The sequence below is a fragment of the Bos grunniens genome, chromosome 3 (genome assembly GCF_055505025.1).
Source record: "Bos grunniens cultivar Pamir isolate PY7600 chromosome 3, Bosgru_T2T1.0, whole genome shotgun sequence".
NCBI classification, from domain to species: Eukaryota; Metazoa; Chordata; class Mammalia; order Artiodactyla; family Bovidae; genus Bos; species Bos grunniens.
This window is the reverse complement of record NC_141167.1, coordinates 6147222-6160126: the sequence shown is the minus strand read 5'-3', so window position 1 is coordinate 6160126 and position 12905 is coordinate 6147222. Positions and strand designations below refer to the sequence as shown.

Below are 12905 nucleotides of genomic sequence, written 5' to 3'. Positions count from 1 at the left end.
TCCTTAACCCTAGATCAGCAACTATGAAGTACTTATGCTTCCAGAAGTGTTCTCCGCATGGACAGAGTTGTGTGTGTTACACACACACACGCACACACATCACTGTGGCTTTGGGATGGTTGCACTTTGGTACACTGAGGCTTTTGTTGGTGACTTAGCCTTCCTTACAGGAATGTATCCCAGAGAAGGAAATGGCAGCCCACTCCAGTGTTCTTGCCTGGAGAATCCCATGGACAGGGGAGCCTGGCCAGTTATAGTCCATGGGGTCGCAGAGAGTCGGACATGACTGAGTGAGCACATAGGAATGTATCCACGTGCGTGTAACCAGCCCTGGGTTGTTTACAAGCACGGCAACAGCCCGGCTTTGGGAGACATTCTTGGCACAGGTATTTCATGTTGATGGAACAGCTGGCATCTGCTTCCCTGGACTGTTGAAATCACCCCACCCCCAATCCTACAATCCACATTCCCGTTTTCCTGAGAGATCAGCTGATGACAGAGAGTGAGTGTTTGTGACCTTTCTGATCACCCTGTTCGCTGCTGGGAAGGTGTGGCGTTGGTTACTGTTTGCTGAGTGCACACGAGGGCTCAGGCAGGCCCTGTACTAGAGCACCCACGGTTAACTCGTCTGCAGGGACAGCTTGTCTGGGACACGTTAGGGTGGTGCCCGCCGGCCAAAGAGTGGGTGTGCAGGTACCCAATTAATGTGTGCCCCCCGACACGTGGCCCCCAGCTGGCTCACTTCCGTGGGGGGAGCAGTGGCCCTTGCCCTTCCCTTTCCTGAGTGAGCATCTTTCCTTCTGAGCTCCTTTCCGATGGGCCCGCTTACTCTGCCAGTTGGCCGGGTATTCGAGTCCCCGAAGTCCAGTGTCTCTGCTGTTGGACACCAGTCCCCACCAGCTCTCAGCTGCGCCTCGGAGGCCCTTTCCAGCTGCCTGGCGCCTCCCATCGCATCCTGATCCCCCAGCCCGGCCTTCCTCCTCCCTGTAGTCCTCCTCTGACGTGAGGAAGGCCTCTGAGCCGGCAGACCTCAGCCTCCGTCTTCGCGGGGCCGGCGGCGTCTGTGTTTTCGTGTCCCTGTCTGTCTTTTCCAGGTGTTTTCTGGTCCTTCTCTGCAATGCCCCCAGTGGAGCTGCTTCCGTTCCTGCATCCATTGGGTTAGAAAGTTGGGCATCGGGCATTACTTGACTTCTAGGCCATTTGTGATTTGACTTCTTGGTCATCGTGTAGCATGAAGGAGTTGGGGGGTTTTCGGAAAAGGCACGGAAACCGAAGGCCCTTTGGAGGCAGGCCCTCCGCTCGGGGGTCTCTGGGGCAGCTGCCGTGTTTGTTAACAGCTCTGTCTGTCCATCCCTAAGTACACAGAGTGGGTGGTGGGGTGGGGTGCCATGAAGGGAAATGGCAGGTGGGGGACACGGGGAATCAGGTCGTTGGGGTCCTCCCTGTGGGGCGGTCACCTCCACCCATACACTTGGGGGTGAGAGGCAGAGACGGTCAGGGGAGGCCGCCCCCAGAGTGCTGACTGGGCGGGCTGGGCCCTGCAGAGGGCCCCGCAGTGGCTGGGCACCCCCGGTCTTTCCAACACATCACGTGTCATCCCGAAGTGTCCTGACTGGATCCTCAGTGTCTGTTGTGTCTTTGAGGATCAGAAGTCCAGCACCGAGGTCTTCTAAACCATAACATGCTGTAAACACTTGAATTTTCAAAATCCAGCCATCAGCTACTGTAACTCTGTTGGTGGAATTTTAAGCAAGTTACTACTAGTTTAGGGGAAACCCAGAGGCTCAAAGTTGCCTGGCATCAGGGTCAGTTTCAGAGCAGCCAGAGCCTCCATCGTCCTCCAAGTGGCCCACCCTTAGGGTCAGAAGGGTCTGAACGCCCAGGGAAGCGTGGCTCATAAAGGGCTGGGGCAGGACTTGGTGGTCTTGGGTCGGAGTGTGTGACGAGGTTTAGCACACAGGACACGAACTGGTGTCAGAACGACTGTGTGCGGCAGGCAGATCTCAGCAGCTCAGGGGACGAGATCCCAGGCCGGGGCTGGACCGTCTGCTGTGTCCTTCTGGTTTGAAGACTGGCACGGTGGGGGCGTGCTGACCCTGCCCTCCCTTAAGTCACGTGTCTCACTCGCGTTCACCCTCCTGTTTTACAGATGCCTTCGTGAACAGCCAGGAATGGACGTTGAGTCGATCCGTCCCGGAGCTCAAAGTGGTGAGTGGTTGCTCTGGCCTTGAGCGTGGTTGTTTCTCAACCTGCAGGAGGGGGGCTTGGAATGGGCCCAGGAAGAGGCACAGTGCGGCCTGTGAGCACCCCTCGTCTTCATGTCGGGGGCCGTCTCCTCCCCGGGGGCCCAGAGGTGTGTCCATTGTGTCCTGGGGAGTTGGGGGGGGCAGGTGAGGCTGAGGGTGGGGCTGGAGCCCAGGGGAGCCTGTGACGGTCATGATGGGTGGCCAGGCAGACGGCCTGAGTGCAGGGCTGCGTGTCCCCCTGCCGTTCTGTCTCACACCCGTGTGTGTGTGAGTGAGTGAGAGACACTCGTCGGTTTGTCTCTCACACACCCACCCACCCACACCTTTACTAGTCCTTTGCAGGATGTCATGGGAAGTCTCTGTGGCTAACTATTAAGTCATAATTGTAATTCATTATTAAGAAAGTGTGATTATGTACTGTTAACGAAGGAGCAGTGAAAAATTAAAAGCTTTGTTCTCATTATGAACTTTAATAATTCAGCGAGGCTACTCAAAGCTTTGTTTGCTATTCAGTCACTGAGTTGTATCCGACTCTTGACGACCCTGTGGACTGTAGCCCACCAGGCTCCTCTGTCCTCCACTATCTCCTGGAGATTTAAAGCTTAGACATTGACTGAAGTAAAAAGTAACTTGAGTTTGTTGCAGTCATACCTCTGAGCCCCTCTGCACTTGGCACCCCTCACCTTAAGGTGGAAACAAGGACCGATAGAACTATTAAATGATCACGTTGCTGTGCGATCAGTGGCATTTGGAGGGTGTGTGTGTATATGTGTGTATATATGTTTTTGTGTGTGTGTGTGTATGTGTGTTTGTGTGTGAAACGTCTCATGTGGCGGACTCTGACCGTGGTGACGGCAGGTGAGTTCCTTCTAGGTCTGACCTTCCTCAGTGACGCCTTCCTTGGGGGAGACCACGGGGCCCGCCGTCCCAGGGCGCTCCAGAGGTGCGGGTTCAGCCCAGCCCCGGGACAGTGCCGCTCCGTCCCGTGCGCTCTTGAGACACGTCCCCAGCAGAGGGCTGATCCCATGGGCCCCGGTCAGGAAATGCTGTCAGCAGTCTCGGGCCAGCAGCCAGAGATGCTACTCAGAGATTTCCAGGAAGGCTTCTTAGTTCCAGATCGGCCCTCCTGAGCCAGCCAAAGTGGGTGAGGTTCTGCCGGCAGAGTGAAACAGGAGGAATAGCACTGAGATGAGGAAGGTGCTCTCTCTGTGTGGGGTGCGGAGCACCTGCCTGGAGGAGCCTCCGCCTTTAGTCCTGAGTGGGTCTGGAGTTGTCCCCCCCTCGCAGTGCGGACGACTGAGCCTCGGATGTTAAGATGTGCCCAAGGGGACTGCCCTGGTGGCCCTGTCGTTAAGAATCTGCCCTGCGGTGCAGGGGACACAGGTTCATCCCTGGTCCAGGAACTAAGACCCCACATTCCACGAAGGAAATGAAATAAGCCTGTGCGCCACCGCTGAGATCCGGTGCAGCAAAAGAAATAAACATAAAAAAGTTGAATAAAGAAGGTGCCCAAAGAGCTCCAGTTCGTATGAGGTGGGCTTCCCTGGTGGTTCAGCCGGTAAAGAATGTGCCTGCAATGCGGGAGACCTGGGTTTGATCCCTGGGTTGGGAAGATCTCCTGGAGAAGGGAAAGGGTACCCACTCCAGTATTGTGGCCTGGAATTCCATGGACTGTACAGTCCATGGGGTTGCAAAGAGTCGGATACGACTGAGCAACTTTCACTTTAGTACAAGGTGGAGCCGGATTTGAACCCGGCGTTTGTCTGCATCAGCACCGCGGGCAGAACTGTCTGCAGCGTGGAAAGGTTCTCTTTCTTTGCTGCCCGAGGTGGAAGCCATGGGCTCCATGTGGCTGTGGAGCTTTTGAAGTGTGGCCCGTGCAGGTGAGGAGCTGAGGATTGAAGTGTCATCTGAGGATCAGACCCTCTAGTTTAGACCCAGTTTGGGGAGCTGAAGGTGTTAATGGTTCTGCCAGAGCCCCACACCAGCCCATGATAACTGAGGGTGCCTCCCACCCAGACCTGTTCTCTGCTGGTGTTTCCGAAGCATGCAGTGTTCTGGAATCAATGCCTGGAGGGGTGGGGTGGCCGTGTTAACAGGTGGATTTACGATCCTGAAACAGAACTCTCTCGTAAAGTTGGCTGGAATTCACAGGAGGGGTGGACTGCATCTCATGGACAAGTAAATGCAAAGGATTCTGGAGTTCTTCTGGGGAAGGCCCTGCCCCCCTCCCCACTGGCTGTGTGGGGCGGGCCAGGGCCCCCGCTGGCGCCCTCCTTATGGGGGAGGAGCAGCAGGCAGCCCGGCCTCCCCGGGAGACCCCTTCTGTGCCGAGGCGTTCCCAGCGTCTGCAGAAATGCTCCTCTGTCCAGGGGCAACCTCTGCGTGTGTCCACAGGGCCGCGATTCCGTCCTGCTGGGCGCGGCCCCCAGGACAGGTGGCCCCTGATGTCAGTGCCCCTCAGATCCCCGACTCCGTTTCAGAAATGCAGCAGGTCCGCGACATGATAGCAAGCCTCAAGTGGGCTCTTTAGATTGTGTTTGAGCATAAATCTTCTGGAATCTGTCAAACAGAAAAATGTCAGTGTTCGCTTGCTTTCTTTCTGGCCCCATTGCCTGGCTTGCGGGACCCTAGTTCCCTGACCAGGGATTGAACCTGGGCCCTCGGCAGTGAGAGTACCAAGTCCTAACCACCCAACTGCCAGGGAACGCCCTATTGTTGGCTTTCTTTTCCGGATGGGCAGCACCAGGCTGTCTGCTTCCTGAGGTGGGGTCGGTAGTGGGGAGATGATGAGTGGCCAGCTGCTGCCGGCCTCCCTGCCGCGGATCCACACTCGGGCCCCTGTGGACGTCTGCAGGCAGCATGCACTGACCGCTCACCTCCAAGCAGAAAGGAAAGGACTCCTGAGATTGCCGGCCTCAGAGAGGAGGGCCTCAGTCCACAACTGGTCACATCCCGTTCGTGTGTTAACGTTGAATTCCCAACTGGGATTTTTAACCAAAAGCCTCAATTTTCTTTTCAGCCAACTCCGTGTTTAGTAGGTAAGCAGTGGAGTGTGGGCAGTAGAGAGATCAATTTAGAAAGACGCCTGTGCGGCCTGACAGTTGACAGTTCTGCCCCGAGGATGCCCAGGCCCTCGGTGGTCACGTGTTGCCACCAGAACACACGATTCTGTAAGTTTCAGGGCACCTTTACCCGTGTTACCTTGCTTCTTCCCGAGCCTGGAGACCCAGGCTGACTCGATTCCATTCTTCTCTGGTTTGTATCCAGGAGCTGTTCACAGATCCCAGCACAGCTTTGCAGCTTAAAGAGCATTTTCATCCCTTGTTTTATTTCCTCCTCACAGCTGGCTGTTAGTTTCTGCCAGTGTTTCAAATTAAAATAAAGCTCATGGTGTGCACACATAAGAAGGTGTCTGAGGTGACCATTCAGTTCAAATAAAACACCTTCCCCCCCTGCCCCGTGTGGGGGATCGAGTGATTTGATCCTTGCAAGGGGTGAGTTAATTCTTTGCAAATCGTTGACGTGTCAGAAGGAGAGAATGTTTTCACATGTAGAAAACACAGACTGAATAGTGTTTGATTTCGAGCACTTTCCTCCTCGGGAAAGAAGCAGCCTAATCTTAATTAAAAATTCAATTCAGTGGCATACTGTTTTGGATTTTCTCAGCGTGAAGCTGACAAACAGCAGGTACCCTTGAGCAAAAGAATAATTAATAGGTGAAAATTCTCAGATTATAGAGGCCCACGGCAAAGGGAAGACAGGAGTCCAATCAGGAAGGAAACAACTTTATTTAGGTTCTGTCCACATAGTCTGGAGCTTGGAGCCGTAGTGATAAAGCATCTCGTTTCTACTCATTGGTGGTGTTAAGTCATTCATCCGTTTATCTTCCCAGTGTTGCGGGGGTGGGGTGGGGGGCAAGCGTCTGCCTTGGGCAGTGCTGGGAGGTAGAGAACCAGACACACTTGAGAGCCAGTCCCTTGTCAGCACTGGAGAGAGTCAGACCCGCAACATATGATGCTGGGAAACAGGTAAGAGGCAGGCTGGTTGTGTGAGGAGGACGGTCAGGGAGCTTTGGGAGGAAGCATTATTTGAGGCCATGGCATTAAGAAGGCTTCTCAGAGGAGGTGACGTCTGAACTGCTGCTGAGGCATGCATAAGAGTTTGTTTCCAGTAGTGATTGATGGGGAAAGGTCTAGGTGTCCAGAGTCGGTGAGGCTGAGCATGGGGTTTGGCCACTGGCACACTGACCGTGAAGCAGGGAAGGGGAGGTTGAGGATGGAAGGAGCCTGACTGGTGGGAAGGACAGGATGGGTTCAGGGTTTTAGGTCGAATTTTAATAATGTCAGATGTGTTCTGTTCTATTAATCTGTTTGTTGTCCTAGTTATTGGCACCATCATCCATTTATCCAACCAGCCAACATAGCTCTCTCCTCCCTCCCTCCTACCTACTCATCCATCCACTCACCCACCTGTCCACCTCATCCACCCATCTATGCAGCCTTTTACCCACCCACCCATCAACCCATCCTCCCACCCATCCACTCACTCACCCATCCATCCATCCACCCACCCACCCACCCACCCATCCACCCACCCACTCACCCACCCATCCACCCATCCATCCACCCACCCACCCATCCACCCATCCATCCACCCATCAACCCATCCACCCACTCACCCACCCACCCATCCATCCATCCACTCCACCCACCCATCTATCCATCCACTCCACCCACCCATCTACCCACCCATCCACCCACTCTCCCTCCCATCCACCCACCCATCCCTCCCATCCACCCACCCATCCATCCATCCATCCACCCATCCACCCACCCACCCATCAACCCATCCACCTACTCACCCATCCACCCACCCACCCACGCACCCATCCCATATTTCCCAGCACTTTGTTGGGACGAGAAACTACTGAGTGTAGGGATACAGAGTGTCCTTGCCAGTATCCGAGACCTAGTTCTTGGTCTCGGGGGACATGATGTGGTGGGAGGTAGAGCCAAGAACGTCAGCAGTGTATAGTGTGCTGGGTGTGCAGAGAAGCATGGAGACCACCCTAAACTCTTGGGTGAAGTAGAGCAGGAGGACCTGGGTGAGTGAAGCGTGGGTGTGGTTCCCGCCTGGCCAGGGTGCCTCCATCAAGATTGATTGTAAGGATGCGGAGGGGACACTTTGTTGTCCATGAAATTCTTGGACTCCAGCCTGCAGCCAGAGTGAGAGGCTTCCCAAGAGTTGTGAAATGAGGGCGTCGCATTTTTGCAGTGTTGATCGTAAAGAATCTCTGGTATTCTCGGGGTGAGGAGGGGGAGCTCCCAGGCAGGGTGACGAGCTAAAGGCTGTCCCGAACTCCAGTGGACGGACTGCACCGCCTGCCCCTTGGGGCAGAGGAGATGCTCACAAACTGTCCTCCGGGCGGGGGGAAATAGTCAGGTGTATACATGCGGAGCCTTGGGTGTGTGCGGGTTTACCTGAATGGGGGCGGGGCTGAGGCAGTGGGAATCCGAAGCTCCTTACGAGGAGGTGGGATGTGGCCTTGGCTCCCTCAGATGGGCTTTAGAATCCAGATTCCAGGGGATCTAGGGAAGGAGCCCACGTGGCTGAGACGGAATTCCAAGAGGAAGCCCAAGACAGAAGTTTGCAGAGAACCTCATCTACAGCTTCTGGTGAAGGGCTGGGTCAGGATGAGGGGAAGGTGAGGGGTTTCAGAAACCAATTTGTTGGTGACCTTGAGCAGTGTCTTTGAAGCCATAGAGTCAAAAACTTTGTGGGGGGTGGTGGTTCAGGGTGAGCAGGGAGGTGTGCCCCGGAGGCCTGGCTGGTGGGAGAGCGAGGCAGATTCTTCCTGGGAGGAGACTGTATGCAGGGCAGGGCTCTTGTCCTGCTTTTCCTAAGCAGGAATTGATTTTGATGCCTCAGTGCGGCTTTGGGGGGTTAGTTCTAGTGGGGGAGGAAGAGGTTATCGTGCAGGAGGGTCTTCACACAGAAGATGGTGGGGGATGAGCTCCACAGAGTGGAGAGGGCGTCCCAAGAGGCGGTCCCTGTGTCCAGGTGTCAGCTGTGGGGAGCTGTGGGAGCGAGAGCTGTCTACGGGGGAGCTGTCTCTGGTAGAAGATGGGATAAAGCCAGCCTCGCACCCTGGAGATGGTGCATTCCTACCTGCTGGGACGGTGGTCCCTCACATCTCTCTCGAGCCATGTTTCAGGGAGGATGAACACCTCAGCCGCCTTGACCACGGGCCTCTGGTGTTTCCTCATCTCAGCCCTGCAATGTGGGAGCCCGTGTCCAGAGACCGGGCCAGCTCGCCACCTCTGCCCTGCCTTGGTGCGGCTTTCTCCCCTCCGGTCCCTGCTGGACACTGTTCCTCCCGGACTCCTGATCCTGCCCCGAGGTCGTGATGGAATGTATCAGAAAGTCCCCTAACCTCTTTATGGCCCAGTACTGCCCCTGTGTCCTCTTTAACCTCATTCGTGCCCTGTTGAGAGTTTTGAGGGTCCCCAGTGCACGCTGGCGGGCTGTGCACCTTCCCAACGTAATCAGCACTCATGGGATCTAGAAGAATGCCATCACAGCAAACGTGTGTCCAAACCGTGTTGATTCCTCAGGCCGTGGAGACTGATGGAGATGTGTGATGTTAACTGAGGGTGCTGGAATCGCTTTTTCTCCCGGAGAAGAATTTAACGAGATGATGTTTCGGATTTCTGTCCGTTCCAGCCCTGTCTGTCTGCAGGTTGCTGAAAGCGTGGTACACTGACCGCTCCTTAGTGACTGTCCATTTCTGTGTTGCAGGGCATTGTGGGTAACTTGGCCAGCGGCAAGTCGGCCCTGGTGCACCGCTATCTGACCGGCACGTATGTCCAGGAGGAGTCTCCCGAAGGTATGCTCTTTTGGCAGACAGTCTCCAGCTCGAGAGAGTTTAGTTGGCCAAGGTTTTCGTTAGCATATTCTAAATCATGACTGTCGTATATCCCATGTCAAGAAAAAGAACAAAACACGAAGCAGCAGAAATCCGTAGCTGTGTTGCCCTTTTGGGAGTATTGTCAGCCAGCCAGTTACGTTGACTTCATCTTGCAATTGGGAGCAATAGAGTCAAACCACGAATCCTGTTAAATATGCTCTTAGCTGGTGGTTCTGTCCCTCACAGCTGAGTCCAGTGTCACGCCTTTAAATATTACTGCTTGGACGTGTCTTCGCTTTGGACGTTGAGTTTATAACGTAATTTGTACGGACCTTTCCATAGTCGCAGGCCCGAGCACTTCAGATGACCACCACCATACGTTTGAGTGTGTTTTCCCCCTTTATATTGTGCTCTAAACATGGAATAATCATTTTTGCATGAGAATAAGCTATTTATTTTGCCGTGAGGCTTTTACTTCTTCAGTTTAACATATCCACGTTTTGTTTTTCGCTTTAAATAAAACGATGGTAGTCAAGCTAGGAAACCAGGTAGCTTCCGTGCCCCCCCAAATCCAGCTAGAGTGTACACACACCGTTTTCTAAATTATATTTTCTCTCCCTGTAACCTTTTAAAAATCCAACTCTGAGACACTGAATTTCTGGTTCCTTCTTTTTCTTACTGGCTGTTCCATTCTTTGCAGATATGGATGCAGGTAACTATACATTTCCTTCATGGCAGCGCTTGTCTTGTTTGAAGAGCGAGGAGAGACCCAACTCTGTACTGTAGTGCTCCCTTGCCTCCTCGTTCTGTGTTACCCATCCGATTTTGTTTTCATCTTATCCTTTTTTTTTTTTTTTAAGTTAAACATTTCACCCTGTTTTGTCCCTTAGATGTCTTCTTAGCAGTAGTTCTGAGTAGCTTCCCATGTTCCCTGTAACACCTGTTCTAGTATTTAACTCTCGTTGCTGGGCACCTTGTAATCGTCGCGAAGTGTGTGGAAGGTGGAATTCTCTGGCCACCTTTGTTTGGGGCTCTGCCGTGACATTGCAGAATTCTTGGTGGACACGTGAGAATGTTTTGGTTATCCATATCGACATGATGATTTCAGGGAGATTAGAGGTGAAGGCTTGGATGTGGGGGTCAAGGAGGAAAAGCATACCTAGACACGGAAAGATGGATGCAGATGCTAGCCAGGTGCGTGCTGTAGAGAGGCGATGCAGGCGCCCCCATTCTCCTCTCCTTGACGCTGGACTTGGGCGTGCTGGTGTAGCTGTGCCTTTGAGTCTGAGTGCGGGTTTTAGCCGTGGTCACCTGGATTACACCCCAAGAGTCTTTTAGAGACTTTTTTTCTTGGGTTTCTACTTATTCCTCGGGGCAGGCTGTGTAGGTTGATGACCCTACCTTCTCAAGTCAGGCTGCCTGTGGGCCCGGGATACCCTGGGTTTCACTCGGGGGTGGGGGCCCTTAGATAGGTTACGTGGTCTGGGCCCCGGTTTCGCGGCCGCACGCTGGCCTCTCTCCTGCCTGACCTGACGTCTGGTGTGGCTGGTGGGGGTCCCCAGCCCTCCTGCCCGTGGCCAGCTCCTGCTCCCCTGCCCGTGGTGCTTTTGTCGTCTGGTGTGGCTGGCGGGGGTCCCCGGCCCTCCCGCCCGTGGCCAGCTCCTGCTCCCCCCGCCCGTGGTGCTGTTTGTCGTTGCTGTGACTTTGCCGTTTCCGCGTCTGCCATCGCGTTCGGGCCTCGCTGTGCTTTCCTTGTGGCAGACCCTTAGATTTTGATGAAATGGAAGCCTTTCTCTTGCGTGTTTGTGCATCAAAAGTAAAACCATCCCCAGTGGGGGGACCTAAACACGACCTCTTAGTAGCCCCGCTTTCTCCACTTTTCAGGCAGTTGTTCTTAACGATGCGAATTTCACGGTGTCATGTGATTTTCAGAATACATCCATTGTAAAGCAGGGAAGCATCTCGGGTTCACTCTCGGGATGTCCTTTCTTCCATCTGCAGGGTGGAAGTGTCTCACCCCTCAGCAGGGCCGGTGCCCAAGGGCTCCCGGGTCAGGGGATAGAGTGTCCGCGATCTTTGCTCTCCCCTTCAGGGCCTGGCCCTGCCACCTGGCCACCTGTCTTCTCATTGTTTGATTCCGGGTCAAGGGATTATTCTTGGCATTGCCAGCAGCCTACAGTGGTGCCCGCCGTGGACATGTGTCAGGGCCTCCGGGTCCTGGAACAACCGTGAGCAGATGCCCCCTGGTGCCTGGAAGTCTTTAGCCCCCCCATGGGCCCCTGTTTCCCAAGGGCTGCCAACCCTGGGCCCAGGCGGCCTGGGTGCTTCTTTACATTTCTTCTCCAGACCAGGGAACTGACATCCACGTGCCGGGGCAAGTCCCACGTGGTGGCAGGAGGGGCCCAGAATCTGTTGCTTCTGGAAGGAAATGCATGAGAAAAGCCTTGGCACGTAAAGAGTCTTTGCTCCTGGTCCGGGAACCTGTAATTGCAAAGTGTTTTCAACCCTTGCCAGACGCCTTAACATCCATCAATTACCCATGCTTGCTTCCTCGAGAAGCTTGACAGCAGTGAACGTTCTGGAGCTTTCAGGCACCGTGTTGCCACCCAGGTTTATGGAGAATGTGGGAGCAGCGGGATCCTTTCCAGGAGGCGCCGGAAGCCAGTGATGCCATCACAGCTCAGCTGCATCTGCAGTGACTTTTGCAGCAAGGGTCAGGTCGGGGCACAGCTGCTGGTATTATGTCGTGGGTGCTGGGCTGAGGGGTCTGGACTCTGGGTGAGCTGTGAGACCCTCCCATTTCCTTGCTGTTGTTATCGAAAGTGTGAAAGGGTTAGTCGCGCAGTTGTGTCCGACTCTTTGGGGACCCCATGGATGGTAGCCCTCCGTCTCCTCTGTCCAAGGAATTCTCCAGGCAAGAATACTGGAGTGGGTAGCCTATCCCTTCTCCAGGGGATCTTCCCGACCCAGGGATCAAACCTGGGCCTCCTGCACTGCAGGCAGATTCTTCACCACTGAGCCACCGGGGAAGCTTACCGATTTATCCCCCTTGCCTCTTACAGAGTGACACCCCGCCGTCTCCACGGGGCAGCAGCTTTCCATGGGGGGCGTGTTGCTGTGGGCTCTGTGCACACAGCTCACGGGGGCTTCCCTGCGCTTCTCCTGTCTGCACAGGGCTGTCCTTTTGCTTTAATTAATATGTAAAAAATCTTTAGTGTATTCATCCCTGAACGTTCATCGGAAGGGACTGACGCTTAACCTGCATCTCCAGTACTTTGGAGCTAATGCAAAGACTCATCAGAAAAGACCCTGATGCTGGGAAAGATTGAGGGCAGGAGGACAAGGGGGCGACAGAGGATGAGATGGTTAGAAGGCATCATTGACTCAATGGACATGAGTTTGAACAAGCTCCGGGAGATGGTGAGGGACAGGGAATCCTGGCATGCTGCAGTCAGTGGGGTGCAAGGGGTCGGACATGACAGCACCTGAACGACAACAACAATCCTTTAGTGTTACTGTGACCCATGGTGGGGTGATCTCTAGATGCCTGAGAAGGAGAAGGTGGTCAGCGCCTTCTGTTTTCACATCCCCAGGCTTCTCCCGAGTGCAGGTTTCGTCCGCTTTTAGAGGATGACATCTGTCGTGTGTTCATTGTGTGATCCGTTTTGGTTGATACTTTATTCTTGTGGCAAAGATAGCTGACGCATCCACTTTAGGTTATTTTAAAGATACAATTTGGAATGAGGGAA

General features: G+C 54.2%; 1 protein-coding gene across 12 annotated transcripts in view; it reads left to right on the top strand.

Annotated features, from left to right (window-relative positions):
* Nucleotides 1-12905, top strand: part of AGAP1 (ArfGAP with GTPase domain, ankyrin repeat and PH domain 1) — a 572168-nt gene that overhangs the window by 189962 nt on the left and 369301 nt on the right. For all 12 annotated transcript variants that reach the window (XM_086376769.1, XM_086376737.1, XM_086376748.1 and 9 more), the window contains exons 2-3: nt 2150-2208; nt 9048-9135. In XM_086376769.1, coding sequence (XP_086232895.1) covers nt 2150-2208; nt 9048-9135 — 147 coding nt within the window. The remainder of the gene's footprint in view (nt 1-2149; nt 2209-9047; nt 9136-12905) is intronic.